This window comes from Aphis gossypii, chromosome 1 (genome assembly GCF_020184175.1).
Source record: "Aphis gossypii isolate Hap1 chromosome 1, ASM2018417v2, whole genome shotgun sequence".
NCBI classification, from domain to species: Eukaryota; Metazoa; Arthropoda; class Insecta; order Hemiptera; family Aphididae; genus Aphis; species Aphis gossypii.
In genome coordinates, this window is record NC_065530.1 from 12,867,383 (window position 1) to 12,885,817 (window position 18,435).

The window sequence follows — 18,435 nt, forward strand, 5'->3', positions numbered from 1 at the left end:
TGTTTTTAGATTAAAATATTAGATTTAATTGTGTTATATCGTGATATAATTTTTTAGGTGTGCCTATTTAATACACAGAAAATTAATTAATTTTAAAATTCATTAGTATTAACTTATATTACATTAGGTTTTAATTATGTCCAAATCGTTACAAAATAACAATAATTTAAATATTGTTTATCATATAAAATATAATATTAGATTAAAATATATTGAACTGGTATTTAAAATATGTATGGACTATATATAAAATCATTAAATATAGTGTAAGACGTAATATATTATCATCACTTAAGAAATACAAAAAGGAACGCACAATCGCTATAGCATGTATAATTATACATATAAATGAAACCGTTAAATTAGTAAAACACGTAAACTAACAATTATAAATATTAGTCAAAACTAATAAAATAATAAATATACAAACCAAATAAATTATTAATGTAACAAAAATGTTTAAAAATATTAATTTATCAAAATTATACAGGACATTGGTAATTGCTAATTATAATTTGTGTTCATAATAAAATACCGAGTTTAAACTTTAAAGTTATATATTAATAAATGGTTTGATCTTATTAGCGTACAATAGGTATAGCTCTAATGGCAGTTTTAAGAGGGATTATGTGGATATTCACCTCGATGATATTTGAGTAATTATTCCTTGAATATGAAAATATTGAAAAAAATAATATTTATGAAAATTATTAACCATCAATATTGTAAAAGTTTTAAAATAATATAATACGAATAAATACACAAGTATATACTTGGATAGTCTTTAACGTATCCAACGGAGAACATAAATAATTTTTTATATATTTTTCTGTTACATGTAACTAAACTCTCCTCTCCCAACCTCTTGAATTCATGTCAAAATTTCTACTGTATAACTCAATATTTCACATAAAGATATTTAACATTTTATAACGATCTGTGTATATGGTGTTCAATTATAACAACCAATAATTAACCTAACAGATTGTAAAATATTCATATTATAATTTTCATATCAGTTTTACAAACGATAATTTCTCGTGTATATAATAAAAAATACCACAACACCATAAGATAATAATAATAAGTTTCTATACCTATAAATCGTTATAGAATATTATACAAAATATCAAGACTGAGCGAACTTATTCTTTTAGTTTGTTAAGTTAATAAAAAACAATGCTAGTTAAGTTTAAAGTTAAGTTAAAAAATGTATTTTTAAAACTATTTCTGCAAGTACTTTCCATACTTAAGAGTACGCCACAACCGCATGTAATGTCTCTGTCTTATATACATGGAACATGGAATATTTGCATTCAGTAAAACACATTATGTGTGTTTTTAGCTTTAGTGTTGGAGTGAATTTACCTATTATAATTTATCAAAGTTAAAAGTAAGAACATTATCAGTGTCATATCGTTAATTTTTTTTGATATTTTAATTTTTAAACAAGATATGAGCATTTTTAATTTGTAATACTTTACAAACTCATATACTGCTTACAAATTAAAATACTGAAAAAAAATCCAAAGCTTCTACACTGATAATGTATTCTAACTTAAAGCTTTGATAATAAGTAAATTCACTCTAATATTAAAAATAGCAACACATAATTGCAGGTTTTACTGAACGTAGGTTTGCTTTATTGTGTATTTGTATGTATCTATAAGACGGAGACCGTAAAATCCATTAAAATAATGAAATTATATTTAACGTATTATTTTACCTAATAGTTCTAAATAACTTTTTCCGAAGTGATAGTCAAACTTTTTTTAATTTTTTGCAAATCATTATAGTTAAATTGCTTTTTAGAATATAATATTAATACATAATATAGTATTAAATATTAATTTATTAATAGCAAGAACAAAATATTTAATTATTTTTATTTTACAATATACCTAGTTTACTATTTAGTTGACAGTATTATATCAATATTACAAGTAAAGTAATATGAAGTAATAAGTATATGTTAATATAAAGTAAGAGGACGTCGTACCTACATATTATATTGTTGTCTCCATCACTTTTACACTCATACGACATAGTAGGTACATTTTTCGTTCACCAATTTTAATAGTGCGCTTTCAATTTTGATATTAAAGTGAATTAGCATATTATTATCAAACTTTAAGGTAAAAACACTGTCTATGTTCTCTCGTTAGATTTTACGATATTTAAATATTTAAATAAATTACTAGCATTTTCAAATATTTAATTTATTAAATACCTACTCATATTAATATAACTAAATAAATAAAAGAATAATTATTATAGTATTATGCGATTTTAATTATTATTTATTACCTATTTAAAACTATACTGTTACAGTATATATTAACACTTAACAGTATATTATACCAATTAATTATTTACTTGCTACTTGTTACCTATAAGTTATTTTTATCTTTGTCATAGAATCCAAAAATAGTGCGAGATACTTTGACGGTACAATTTAGTAAGCCTTTATTCAGGGCACATATAAGATTACAATTTATAAATAATAATTGATATTACTGATCATTGATTGATTGTTTTTTTTTAATTACATTCTAAATCTATGGGGTTTAAGCGAGGAAAAAAAATTAACTGAACGTGACAATAAAATTAATTAACACATAAGATACTGCGTATTATCATGAAAATAATTTAACTCGAGAAGTTAAAAATAGGTACTTCTTAATAAAAAATTTAACTCTTATTATCTTTTATTTTTTAACCGACGACGCAGCAAAAACTGCTCTCGCATTACTTCCGTAGTGAAATTATCTAACTTCGTTTACAGTAACGTGATCTTTAATTTTCTTAAATGAAAATTTAATATAATACGATGAATATAAAATGGGTAAATGGGTAATATTAATAAAATCTGAAAGATAGAGACGTCGAAAAGAAAACGAAAGAAAAATAAATTATAATCGCTTATATTTTGTAATGCCAAAAAAAAACATTAAAATGAAATTTTAAATTATTCAGTTTAGTCGAATTAAAAAAAAAAAAAACTATTAAAAATTGTAAACGCTCCTATGTCAGTACCAGCTATTCTATTTAATTGTTTATTATTCTATTTAATATTCCGAGATATCTCACGGGTAAAACAACTGTGGATTTGTTCCGTGTTCCGCGTACGATATACCACACGACGAACATAATGTTATTTGAAATACGCGCACTGCATATGATTTCCAGAGTCGATGCGAATGAGCACTATACTCGTAAAAATCGTAACCTCTAATGGGAACGGCGGTATACTTCGTTATATGATTTACGACCGCGGTTGGTGACGGATTTGAATCAGTCGACGACTAGCTGGTGAAACCGGGGCGGGATGATATTTTTTAAACCTCATAATAATAATAATATAATAATAATATAGTGAGTTATCGTATAAAGACAATATAAGCGATTCTCAACTTAGGGGGTCGCGGCTACCTCCTGGGAGACGGCCAACTAATCGTTCAAGGACACCAGCTGACCAACACACACATATGGCATAACCCGTGCGATATGCGCGCGTACAAACCGTAAGACAATACGCGAAACGATCGAACGTGGGGGTAGCCTCTTGTGCGTTATATAAAAAGGTTGAGAATCACTGATGCGGACCGATTTTTCGTAGCAGCAGTAGGTACTTACACGGCTGAGCGAACGCTATGAGCTTGTGCGTCTTGACGTGATAGTCGTCGTCGTCCATGTTGCCCACGTTGTAGCTGTTGGCGTTCTCCGCGGACGCGCCGGCGGCCGCGGTGGTCGAGTAACCGATCGCCTCGTCGCTCTGCATGTCGGTGACGCTGTCGTCCATGTGGTGCGACTTGTGCCGGAGGTGCGGCATCACCACCACCGAGCCGCTGTGGTCGTTGTTGTACTTGCGCATCAGATCCTGCAGCGGCGGCAGATCGGTGGGAACCCGGGGCGGCAGCCGGCCACCGAACTCCGGCGGCCGCTGCATGCCCAGCTTGTTCAGTATCGACGCTTTGATCAGCTCGATGCTCAGCGACTTGATGCCCTCGTGGCCCAGACAGTTGGCGCACTGCACGGCGGCCGGCGTCCGCGGGGACTCGTCGTCGCCGCTGTCGAAGTCCTGCTGACGGTCGGCGGCGGCGGTGGCCGCGCCGCGTTGTCGTCCACCGCCGCCGCCACCGCCGCCACCGCCACCGCCGCCACTGCCGCCGCCGCCGCCGCCGGCCGCCAACACCGTTTCCGCGGCGACCAGCAACAGAGCGGCAACGGTAACGGCGACGACCGCCACATTCGGCATCTTCCAACGCATCAAAGGTCCTGGGATTATCGTTCCGTCCACCGTTTACGTCCGAAATTCAATCGCGCGTCCTGCAACATAAAACATACAACGTACACATTACAATCGTCGTCTCTCGGAACACGTCTCGGCGTTTATATTATAACAGTGTGTATTCGCAATACAATATACGAATTCAATAATTTATCAAACGTTGTAAATCACGATGGTTTTTTTTTTTTTAATAACAATGATTTGGTATTTCGCGTGTATGGGCACGCAATATACAAAAATATTATACCGTCGTGAAGATTATTTAAATAATTCGTGTAAAACGTATATTATGTCACACTTCCATATTATAAACTGCAGATTTATATTTAGGTATATATACCGCACACGTGTAAACACGCGTCGTTTACGTACATGTACTATATATTATTTACACGTGTGTGTGTGTGTCGCTGCAAGCAAAAAGATATTATATTTTCTGGCGATCGGTCTCGAAAGTTCTACGCCCGTTAACCAAGTGCGTGCCGCATCGGCGGCGGCCGCGGCAGTGTCGGCGATATCGCGGCGGCGGCGGCGGCGGCGGCGGCGGCGGTGGTGGTGACTGCGACGGCAGTGGTGGTGGTGGTGACGGCGGCGGCGGCGGCGGCGGCAACGACAGCCGTCGCGTATTCATGACGGTGCGGTGGCGGTGGTACGAACACACGTCGCGTATGTACAAGGCCGGGGACGTTCACGCGGCAGCCGACAGACCGTTACTGGTGTTTTCCCGTCCGGCCGCCGGCCCGCCGACCGCCGCCGCGGCCGTCTTCCGAGCGCGCGCTCCAATATAATATAAATTATAATAATATGTTCGTCTACGAATTATCGTGTTGTGCGTAATATTATTATTGTGCACTAAACACAATGTGCCCGCGGCCGACACACCGTTGGATCTCTCGGGACGAAATCGTATAAAATAATATTATAATATTATACAAAAAAAAAAAAATAATAATATCGTTTTTTTTTTTCGTTCCTCGATTATGCTCTTCAATCGTGACGTAATCCCGTCTGAGTTTCGCGCAGACAGCGTGACGTAGCACACATGCGCAGAGAACCGAGTCGAGAACGCGAACCAGTGTATATAATATTCAGCCGCGCGCGACTCCGCGACCGTATAACACGGTTATAGGTATACCTACACGATAGTGGCGTGGCGGACTTGACATTTTTTCGGAGGCTATGAAATAATTCGATCTAATATTATATGTTCCCCTAGGTCACACGAACCCCAATAAAATCACGCACTTATCGTATATTAAATACGCGTTATTATCCGTTGGTCGTTACCCGCCCGCCGACAACCCTAAACATTTTGAGACTGTCGCCTCTCGATTGCAGTCCCTTCACCACTCTCCGCGCGCTGCAGTCCGCGTCTGTCTGGCGTGTAGGTGTGCTAACGTTTCGTGTACAAATAAAATAATAATATAAAGGTACCGACGTGCGTGCGCAGACTTCGTCGTCGCGGCAGATTATGCAATGAAAAAATTGGACCCCCCCAAGCAATCGTGTTTAACCCTCCCTCGACCCTTTACTGTAAACCCGCTCGATCTGTAGATATACAATAAAACCCGACGAGATTAAGTCGAAAGACGTACACGAAACGTATTTAATTTCTTATAACTTTATACGACGTACCCGTCACAACGGCGTTAAAGTGGCCGTGTTCATTTCACCTCGTTTCACCACCGTTCAAGACGTGTAAATATATTGACGTCAAACACACCGATATTGTTTATTTGACTTTAATATACTTGAAAATCGAATAATAATTATTTTTAGAAAAAAGTCGTTTAAACTTCACCACATCATAACCTCTACGGTGCGAATTAAAAACGGAAAATCTTCTACGCCGTATTTTTATTTTTATTTTTTAATCAAGTATATTATCTTTACTACCATAATCAACTAGATTAGTTTATTTAGACGATATTGTATATCAATCTATCATCTAATCAAAAAATAATGTAAAGAGAAAAACGAATCAAGATCTAGATAATATATAACAAACAATAAGATAAGCTAATTTTATTCAAACAGATTTTTTTTTTATTATCTAAATATAATATAATATCTACACCAAGTATTTGTAAACTGTGATAATTTAATAGTAAACAGTAAATACAGAAGGAATGTTATGACCAAACTTATTGTTGTTGATTATATTAGGTATAGTGAAAACGAACGGAATGAAATCAATTAATATGGTCTGATTATTGTCATTCCCTTTGTAAAAGATAGGTCAGGGACATTTAAATCAGCAGTTTTATATATTTAGTACCTACACGTGTGCGTGTCAGGGTGTCAATATACTTTCCCGCGAATATTGCTATTATTATATTATATATTGTTATAAATAGCCATTCACACCTTATGTATTCCATGTTTTTTTTTTTAATATAAGAATTATTTTGTATGGACTGCAGAAAAACGCGTATTTGACGCCCCAGTGATGTGTGTGAAAATAATTGCATCGTGAAAATTTGCATATAAAAATATATATATGAATATACAATGGTCATTGTGTGTTTCCTCTTTTAACGTATCTACGACAAATAGGGAGTCTTCCGCACCCTCCAGAGAACATCCTATTCACAATTTGTTGCCAAACACTAGTGCGACCGTTTCGACTTTTAATACTATCTGTCTATCTACGACAATAGTTCTGCTTTATCCACAGTATACTATAAGCACCTAAATGTAACGTATATACCAATGCGAGTGACGGTAATAAGATGAACTTTTTATATCTGTGGGTACCAAACTTCTCTTTGATCGACGCCCAAAAATCATATTACCTTACTTCTACCTGTCTACTTCACCTCATCCACAACTTAATTTAACGTTTAAATGTTGCCATAAACTTCAGTTACCGAGCACAACGAATAAAACAAAAAACTCGTAGGTGGTTGCCTCTCAAATACTCCCTTCGACACGCCTGTACCATAAAATTATGTGTAGGTATACCTACGTCGTATTTTATGTAATTGACGCGTATAATAAAGGGTCAAAAACGTGTCATTGTTACGAGAATACGCGACTTAAGGTTAAACACTTTGACGAATAACGATGATTTGTGATGGTTATAATGAGTGTTTATGTGATGTTAATTTTAGTTGTAAAAGCATTAAAATCTGACCATAATATTAATAATATTATATATTAAACAAAATACTTTATATTAATATTATAAATTTATTAAGAAACGATTAATTCATACATTTTTGAAAATGAAAAACAATATTATACAACGATACATAATGAATATTAATTATCTTGTATGTCCATTATTAAATATATGGCAAACAACAGAATTCACTCACTCAATCAATTATATATAGGTACATATATTACATAAAAACATACTTTGAAAACTATTGAATAGTATAACTCCAAAAATTATATGAAAAAATTAGTCAAATTACTCTTCCTTTGATAAATAAATGTATATAAAATGTATTAAAAAAATAAATTAGAAAATTTCTTATGTATTTTAAACTACAAAATAACTTGTAGTTTTGGAGATTTTCACGAATTTTTTCATAATTTTAAATTTAAAGATTTATACGAAACATTGTGAGTATCAATTATCTGTAGTTTTTAATTGAGAAATGAACCACTAATTAAGAACTTATAGTATTATATTTTCAAGAATTTTAATAATTCATAAATTTGTGATTAACAATTATTAGAAAAAAAATCTGATATTTCAATTTTTAATTTACAATAAATAGCGCAAAAAAGTCAAAATATTTTAAAAATTATAGTATAAAGTATAAACACTTAATGAAAATTTCAAATTTTTGTTGTTATTTGTTTTTGAATTATAACAAAATCAATTTAGTCAAATCACGTTTAGCGTAAAAATGTCCAGTTTACTTTAATTTTTCGTTTGTTTTATTCAATTATAAAAAACTACTGAGAAATTTTTATTTTGACTACTTTATAGTATAAACTAGATCCGATTTTCTATCCAAAACCAAAATCTAGAAAACCAAAACATTTTATCGACAACTTATGGTGTACTCAAATCACATAATTTTAAAATAAATACATTTAGGTATACTTTGGTAGATATTAAGCTATTAGACATACAATATATAAACGTAATAGTTTATTTATCATATACACATAATGGAAAACACATTTTTAATGTGATGTGTATATTAATCACCTTTAAAACAAGTAATACAAATAAAAAAAATGATAATACAATTTAAAAAACGAGGAATTTGCTTTACTTTTTATAGATACAGTAAATGTCAGTGTACATCATCATTAAGTAGTTCACTGACATTGTAATGATAGTATTAAATTTGAATTCGTTTAAAAGTTGTATACGAAAAACAGCCATTATCATTGAAAATAGATGGTGGGTTACCTCTATACTTCTATTGTTTGTAATTGAGATTTTTAGGTTTCAATAATATAATAAAAAGAAACCTTATATTGAATTTTTGAATCTTACTAATAGTTAATAAAGAATCACAATTTTATAAATTTCGATAAATTAAAATATTTAACACTAAAAATAAAATTGTGAAATTGTTTTTCTGCAATATTCTTAATTTTTTATAAAAACAATTTATAAGAGGTTCCTATATTAATTTTCAAGCTTTTTTCTCACAAATAAAAACTTTTTAAGTATAAGTCTAAAGTTTAAAATGTCTATAAAGAGCACAAAAATAACAAAACGCTTTTTAGAAACTATTTTAGATCTGGAAAATATTAATATAAAATATTTCCAGGAATATTTAAATTTACAATTATTAATTTTTGGATTTTAACAAAAAAATAAAATAAAATTGATGTTGTTAAAAAATTGTATATTTAATCCAACTAGATCAATCAAATGTTCTAAGAGAAACTATTCTTAAAATTTAAGATTAAAGAATTCTTTTGTGCAAAAGTGTAGCAATATTTTTTAACTTTCAGATCATAAGAATTGCTTTAAATGATAAAAGGAATCATTCTGTAATCTAGTTGATAATAAATAATAATTATCAATAGTTAAATAATAGGTACTTGTATTTACAATTAAAGAGTATAATAATTAATTTTCTCAATATAGTTTTCTGAGATGAAATAACTATCGATACATTTTGAAGAAATTTAATTAAAAGAGTTTTCACTGATTTTTATTTTATTATCCTAGTTCACATTTGTGTTTTGTGTACTACATAAATGCATTACATACAGCTAATAACAATATGTAATGTATATATTATAATTGGTTAACTATTACCAATTTATTATCAGCTGTTAAGTAAATACAGTGTTAAAAATAAAAGATGTGTAATGCGTGAACGTCACTTTATTTACTCGTTACATTTCTTGTACCGTATACAGTCTAATATTATGATCACTTATGAATAATAACTTTAATACAATATTATTATAATGGAAATAATTTATAAAAAAACATTTTATTTTAATAACAAATTAATGTTTCCAACTATAGTATCAGGTCTTGTGTTGTGAAATGTTTATGATATAATTGGAAAATAAGCCATCAAACTTTATTGAATGATAACACAATAGAAAAAAATCAGCATCGGTATGGTTGATACTTCGTAATTATTTATTTCATTTATCATTAAAATATACTGTCTTTATAGTCTGATGTGTTGTTTCAAAGCTAATTAACTCGGACAAATAGCCTAATGTTTTGTAATACATTTGAGTGCACTACAAATACCATACTATATAAATTGATCATTTACTGTTACTATTAACAAATTATTATTAAACCTGCTAAAAGTGATAAGATTTTAAACGTGTATTAACTATTTATACATTTTTTACTTCTAAATGAATACTTTTGTGCTTGTATATTGCTATCTTTTAAATGTATAGGTAGTACTTTTGCAGATGGGAATTCAAAATATTAAAATAGTATGTTATTATTATAAAAAAAATTAAGAAAATGCAATAGGTATAGAAACTTAATATGACTAACATTCAAGTAATTAATATTAATAAAAATAACTTAATATATTAAAAAAAAATAAATAAATACTATTAAATAGTATTGAAATCTAATCTATACTAAATAACACTTCTATATGTTTTATGTTATTACAATAAACTAATTTATTTTTAATGGTTGAAGTTGGTAGTTAATATAACTATGCATATTTAAACAATACAATTTAAAAAAAAAAACTTATTTGACATTTTATCAAAATCAAAAAATCCAATACTTTTTAGCAATAATTTAACTGAAATATTTTAAACTTCTAACACTATGTAGAATTCAGTTTTACTCAATGACAGCTATCCTCTTGCTTCATTAATAGCCAATAGATACATACAATTTAGTGGGTGTGTAGTTGGTTATAGATGTTGCGTGATTAATATATAATGAACAATTATCAAACATACAATAAATCATTCTAGGGTAAAATAATTAAAAAAAAATATTAAATATTACTCTAATAATGACTATAATTAGTAATTGTATAAAAAGCTAGGTACCTGATCCTGAAATGTGTTCCCTGTAACCAATTAGATGACTATGGATTTATCTCTTCTTAAATTCCAAACAATAGTAAACATAGGTACACAATATAGGTTTAAAATTATATCCAATTGAGATAATTTTTTATTTTTTTGTAATCAATGGCAACCTTATACAAACAAACTCATATTCGCTCTTTGTGCGCCAACCAATCCCTGTTATAATATAGGTTAGGTATATAAAAAATGGCAATTGGCCTAGAGTGAATATTCTCAAAAATATAATTATTTATAAACCAAATTTCAGTACCGTGATTACGGTAGAATTTGCTGTTGATCGCGTACACACATAAATATTGTCATTGATTAGTATAGATAATTTAAAAAAAAAAACGAAAAATACCTAAAAATAACACAAAAAGAGCCGAATTATTTAAAAAAAATTTTCAACTTTGATAATAATACTAATATGAGAATATTCACAGTAAAAATGTATAGTCTTTACAGTTAGCTATTAATTTTTGAGTACGGTACTTACAAAAAAAAAAAAACGATTTTGTCGATTACTAGATTTACGTTAAAATGTCTTGAATGCGTAAAAATTGTATTTTTGCAGTTTTCGATTATATTTAAGAACAGATATAAATCCTCAGACATACATAATTTCGAGAAAAGCCGCCACTGGTTTTACTTATTTAAACTACTGTCCTATAGTTATTCTGAAATTTGGCTCAAAAACATCATGGTATATCTAATAGTGCTCTAAATTTGATAATTTAATTATATTTTAGTCTGTACTCTGTAGCGTTATTCAGTTCTATAATCAGTTTCCAGCTATAATATATGCTTTTAAAATATGCTATTATATTATGAGTTGTTGTTTGTTCACATTATTGTTTATTAACTGATGGGATAATTTGAACAAGCTCATGTTCTTTTTATTTTAAAAATAGTTGTAATCTGACAGTTGAAAGAAATGTTTGTATATAATATGTGTGTTATCCGATACATAAATTACATAACGTAGGCATCTATAATAAAAATATTTAGTTTCAGTAAAACAATTATTATGTATATCATTATTTTTCAAGTTCATAAAACATTACTGGATTACCATGGTTAATATATTTAAAAATTATACGCACAATTGAATTTCTTTCTTAGTAACTAGGTACTTATAAGTAGTTTGTTAAAATAGATAGATACACATGAAATAAATCTAATTTTTATATCACCACCTATTAGAATAATATCTAGAGTACTTATTATCAAGACCTTTTTAAAATTTTAAAGTGATAAAAAATATACAATATTTACTCAAAAATATGTAATTATAAATAATAAACAAATTAAGTGATTATTTTGCACCCTTTTAAAAATTTATTTATTTTAAAATTTACTTGCAACCTACTCTTACTTTTTAATTGTAAAAAAAAAACGATTTTACAAAAGTGTAGTTTATATAAAATTGGTAAAAATATACTGGCTTTGCTATTTAAAGTAATAAGTTGTGTACTACGTAATAAAAAGGTTAACATTTTTCCATAATATGTATATTGTGATACTCCATTTTACCTTCCAAAAACCCCCCAATTCAGTCCAAGGTCATAAAGCCGAAATATTATACAGTACCTTTAAGCGTAAACACATCGTATAGCATGTACTTAAAATTTTAAAGTTTAAACGGCTTAAACCACAACAAATGACAAAAAAGCCGAGTTCATAATAATGTCGTCTGACATGTCGTATCGTATCCAAGAGTTGAGTTCGATTCATCTTACAGTAGATCATAGTGAATTATACTACGATTATAACAGCCAATCGGAATACGATACAAAGAGTACATGACAGACTACATAGCTGTAAAACCGGCTTTAATGTAAAAAAATGAAACTAAAATTGATATACTTTAATAATATTTTATGAGATACCTACCTAAATAAAACACTTATTAATTTATTTAGATAACCTTACTGGTAATAAAATGAATATTAACAAAAATACATTTTTAATGTTTGATAAATAAAAATTGATATATTATGTATGGACGCAGAAATAGTAGATCACTTCTTCCCCCTTAATAATTTTAATATGAAATATATCTCTAATGATTAAATAATTATGAAGTTATTTCTTTTTTAATTCAACAAAAATTAATTATTTTCTCTTTCTAAAAAAATACATTATGTTTGAATATAATCTAACAATAATTATTCCCTTATCATACTTATAATAACTCCAAATATTTGTCAATTTTAAATTATTATTGTTATGATAAAAGCATTTTAATATGAATCGTAAATTTGTAACAAAGTTATAAGTAATCGTTATAATCAATAGTATAAAATTTATAATTTATATTATATACCCTTAATTCAAATCATTAGTCATTATTATTACAGTGCATAAGTTTATATACCTACTAATAGTTAACTATTTTAATGTTATTAATTATTATAATAATGTGATGTTAAGGTTCTTATTTGAGTATATTTTATGAAAAAGACTTAATATTATAATGTAAAATTTAGAATTTATTTTAACTTATAAGTAATAGCCAATTAGTTTAGATAGGTATATTAAGCTATAACTAATAAAAGAAAAATCTCAAGCCCAAAAATAAATATCCCATAAACATAAAAAAATTACCTTTTTAACAACTCATAAGCGCAAATTAATTTTATAAAAATAAAGTATATTTTATTAAAATAGTAATTATTATTAATATTAATTAAGGATTTACAGTGATATTAAAATTATAATTTTGACTATTATTTTAAATTTACAAGTATCACGAATATAATTATAAGGAGTAGGTACCCTAAACTTTAAATTTAAATTTGAAACCTATAATTTTCAAATATTCCAATCTCGAAATTTTTTTCTATGTATAGGTCCTATATACTCCCATGTTTTTAAAATGGAGATGACTTTATATTTGCTGTTATTGTCATCATATGTTACGATAGAACACAGATAAATGAAATAACCATCGTTGCAATCTGTCGTAAATGTCGTAAAATGGGTAAAATACTGTATCAGGTAATACATAGTGTTTTACGCTTTTATGCTTTTATCACACAACCAAGATACAAAAATGCAAATTAATTTTGCACTTTTGAGTTATCGAAAAAAGGTCAATTTGCGCTTTTGGGTATCACCAATATAGTATTATGTTTTAATAAATTATTGTATATAAAAATAAAATATATACCATGGTTATAGTCTTATTGGTTTTCAAAATTATAGTTAATTTCCTATAAGATTACCTAAAATACTTGGTGTGTTTAACATTATGTATAACAATAAATTAACTGAAGATATGTTCATAAATATAAAACACTTAAGGAATTTATTGTGCTGTACAAAAATGAATGTGCTTTTTTTCAATCATCCTTTTATTATTAGTGGTTAATCGTAATTATTACATACCATTTTTATAACTCAGAAACGTTATAAACGATGATTAGTAGTACACGAAACGGATAATAAGAATTGTTTTTTACTTTGCATCAATAATATACACATTACACATTCCGTAAAAAATGCACGCCACATCAATTGAAATTATACTTATGATGAACGAGAACATCATAGCTCGTTTGATCAAAACGTAATGTACTTTATATCATATTTCCAAAACACAATGTACGTAGACACATGATGCATAAGAAGCGGAGGAGGGGTATCTTAGGGTAGGGGAAAGAAGAAAAAAAATTGTCTAAAAAATTTTTTAACTATTGTTCTTCACTTTATAATGTATATTGTATCAATGTTGGAACATTACAAAAATACAAGCCGTAAGACTTACCATGGTACGTGACGTTCAGACACATGTTTCAACTGACGCGATTTATTGCATGAACATTTGTCAATCTGCACGTGATAGTTCATTGAATGGGTACGAATAAGTTAAAATACATATTATATGGAACGAAATAACGAAAAATGTATATAAAGGACACCCTAATAATAGATAATATCAATTCTAAAGGTTTTTGTGGTAATAATAATTATTGAATAAAAATAAAGTAATTGATTTTACAGAAAATATTAGACTATAGAAGTCAATAGACTAATAATATAAAAATTCATGATAAAAAAAAATACCCAATTCGTAGACTACAAAGAAGTCTGGCTTTTTAATAAATGTAGACAAATTTAATTGTGAAAGTTGTATAATTTATTCAACACCATCATATTGATTGGTTCAAGGACCACTATAAACTATAATTGATTAAGTGTTTTAGTCTATAAAACTATACTACACTATTAAACTTGGAAACTTAATTTAAATTAAGTACATATACTCGTATATATATATATATATTATATATATAAATATAATAAATGAAAAAACACCTTAGTGACCTTTGACACAATAGATATTCAAAACACAATAAGAAAAACAAATTCATAACATTATATACAGTCTAATACAGTGGCAAAACTCGAAATAAGTAAATTAACTCGAGACGTTTATAGTTATAACTAGGTATAACTCAATGCAGTTATGAACTTTGACTTAACTAACTCAAATTAATTTCCAATCTTTAATAAATATTTCAATGACTAACCTAGTAATTCCTTAAAATGCACATCAACAAATCATAGTCAACCATCATGATTTAAAAAAATCCATGTTGTACACAACAACTGTCTTTGTCATCCGCGCCCCTTCTCGTTCCTCACTAATCCATCCTTAAATAAACTATTGAATCTACATCAAATACAAAAATAACTTATAATAATTAGCTATTTTAATTCAAAATCATAGGTACTTATAAAAAAATTTGATTTGATAAAATGTACAATGCATACATATTTAATTAACGAAAAATTATTATTTATGAAAATTAATCGAACAAAATTCTAAGATCAATATGCCAGTCACAGACAATCATCGAATATGCGTGTAACATGTAATTACAATATGTCAATATTACAAATAAACTAATAAATTACCTAATATAATTTTTTATCAATTACTTATTTTAATTCGCAATAGTATATTACATGGTTTTGTATGCATATATAATTATACAGAACTGAAAACGTCATAAACTAAATTACATTAACTTTAATAACACTTATAAAATAAATTTATTATTAACATATTTGTATACGTAAGTTATACAATATTTATTACAGCTACTTAAGCTTAAGCTTTGACTAAGAACCGAGGTATGAGTAAATCTAATTTTCATTTAAAATATTCCAAAATATCAAAATATGTTTTGCAAGTATAATATATTATAGACTTCATCAAAAGTATTGTGCAACTAAATTATTACTAAAATTTGATTTTTTTAGTAAAAATTATTTATGACAACAATAATGTATAATTTGTAGTTGTTATACAAAACAATAATATCATAATGCCTGACCTTACCCAATCATTGTAGTTTACCAAGAATAACGTTCTCCACAATTCGAAGTAACGTATCATGATTCCAATAATATATTTGATTAGGTAAAGTAGGTTAACTAATATAATATATTTTTAATTTTTATCATAATTAGTATGATTTTATACAATTTAATATAGTCAATAGTCTATATGAACCATTAGTCGTTAAAATATGATATAAAAATTATCAAAGGTCAAGATATTTACAAAAAAGTTATTCAATAACTATAATAAATTATAAAAATAACTTTTGTTGAAAGTAAATAAATAAATATTTTTTAAATTTAATTATTTGGATATTTTGATAACATCGATATTTGACATTTAGGTACTATAGGTATCAATACTAAAATAGACAAGACAAGCACTCAAATGTAAGTATTCATTGTATGATTATATTTATATACATCGATTATTTTATGATTTGCAATAAAAAATCAAAAAAAATAGCTAAAACAACTAAACTCAAACACTTTTTTAGCATGCAATAAAAACCAATTTAAAAATAGTACAAAATACGCCTCTATATTCAAGTTATTACATACAAATTTTAACTAAACCATTTGCAAAAATATCTAATTTTTATTGTGTTTTACACAATTTTTATTTTAAATGATTACTAATAAAAATACAAATTCATTTTACATTCTAATTAAAACAATTAGTGTAGATATTAATTTTAAAAATATATGATTTTTTTGCATGTGTCTGAATATCCTTAGAAAAAAGAAAAAAATTATTCAATATTCAATATAGATATCTTTTATGGAAGAAAAATGAATCTAATTAGTATTTTAAGGGGTTAAAAATAAAATTGTGCGATCCTTTTTAATAATTGAACAAACAAAAATTACCTAGTAAAAAACAGAAATTTTTACGTAAAAATGTAAAACCAGTTTTTGAAAAAATAAATTATTTTGTAATTTATAAACAAATAAATCTATGAGTGCTTTATATTTCATCCGAATATTTATAGATATTAGTGTTTTTTATTTGTGATATTATATTCAAAATATTTTGACTCTTTTTGAGCTATTAATTAAAGACAAGAAATTTACAATTGTTTAGTTTTTTTTTATATATATATAAATAATATCGATGAATATATAAATATATTTCTTTTAATTTTTATATCTATAATAGCTTGACAATTTAATACAAGGTTATCGTAATTATTTTAGCTATATAAAAATAATAAAAATACTTGACAAACATTTTTTATGAGTGTTTTAAGTTCAATTTTAGTTGAAACTAGACATTAAATAAAGAACAACGATTTTAGTTATATTATTATAATTCAAAAATGTTTGTTGTAAAAATTTGACTCTTTTAAATATATATTATTGTATTTTATACCTATACACAATGATATTTTTAAAACATTTTAATTAATTTTATGTTATTTCCTGTTATACTACAGACTAAAATAATTCTCACCGTTCCGTTCAGTTGGTATTGATTACACTTTTAATTATTTAATTAATAATAATAATATATAAACTATAAATACAAAATACATATATTATAGTGGCTTATTTTATAACGATGGCTACTCGACAACAACTGTGTATCAGAATATTAGATCGGTTAAGTAATTTTTCCCTTTATTATATTTAGTGTCATGTTTTTGAAATCTTTATATTATGCTTAAGTTGACAAAAAATTAATTTTTTAGTGATGAATTCATTGAAAAACGATAAAAGATTAATAATAATAATGTATTTATTTCATTTATAAAAAATTACTATCATGATAACTGATAAAAAGAATTTGCATTTAAATGTGTAGGTACTACAGTAGTTAGATGATACAAATAATTCGCAGTGTCTCCGTCTCAACTTATTTGTCACCGTCAGTCCTTTTTTTTTAAAATTAATATTGCAATAGCTTCAGCTATATAAATAAATATATTTAACATAATTATTAATTAAAAATAGCATTTATTTTGTAATCGTAGCGGTTTAGTGTAGTATAAAAAAATGGGTTATGAATAACGTGAATTTCTTAATTAACAAAAATATATATATTGAAAATCGTTATTTTGAATACGTAGGTTTATGGAGGGTAACATTTTTAAAATATAAGTTTGCAAAAATTAGCATTAATAATGGATTATCTCAAACTACCAGTCAAACATAAAAATAGTACAATTGTTTTATTAATTTATTAAAGTAGGTAGGTAGATACTAATAGAAACCGTATACCTATTATAATACAGCTATACATTGAAAAACCATCAACAAAAAAAAAAAAAACTAAAGAATAATTTTGTCTGCTA

The 18,435-nt window shown here is 27.5% G+C and overlaps 1 protein-coding gene across 5 annotated transcripts in view; it reads right to left on the reverse strand.

Annotated features, from left to right (window-relative positions):
• LOC114132840 (growth/differentiation factor 8) overlaps positions 1-18,435 on the reverse strand; it is a 54,529-nt gene that overhangs the window by 12,149 nt on the left and 23,945 nt on the right. For 2 of the 5 annotated variants that reach the window (XM_050203424.1, XM_050203416.1), the window contains exon 2: positions 3,637-4,329. In XM_050203424.1, coding sequence (XP_050059381.1) covers positions 3,637-4,270 — 634 coding nt within the window. In that variant the 5' untranslated portion in view covers positions 4,271-4,329. Of the gene's footprint in view, positions 1-3,636; positions 4,330-4,663; positions 5,058-14,179; positions 14,367-15,324; positions 15,448-18,435 lie in introns of those variants that run through there. The other 3 variants (XM_050203426.1, XM_050203422.1, XM_050203418.1) reach the window with 3 other exon arrangements.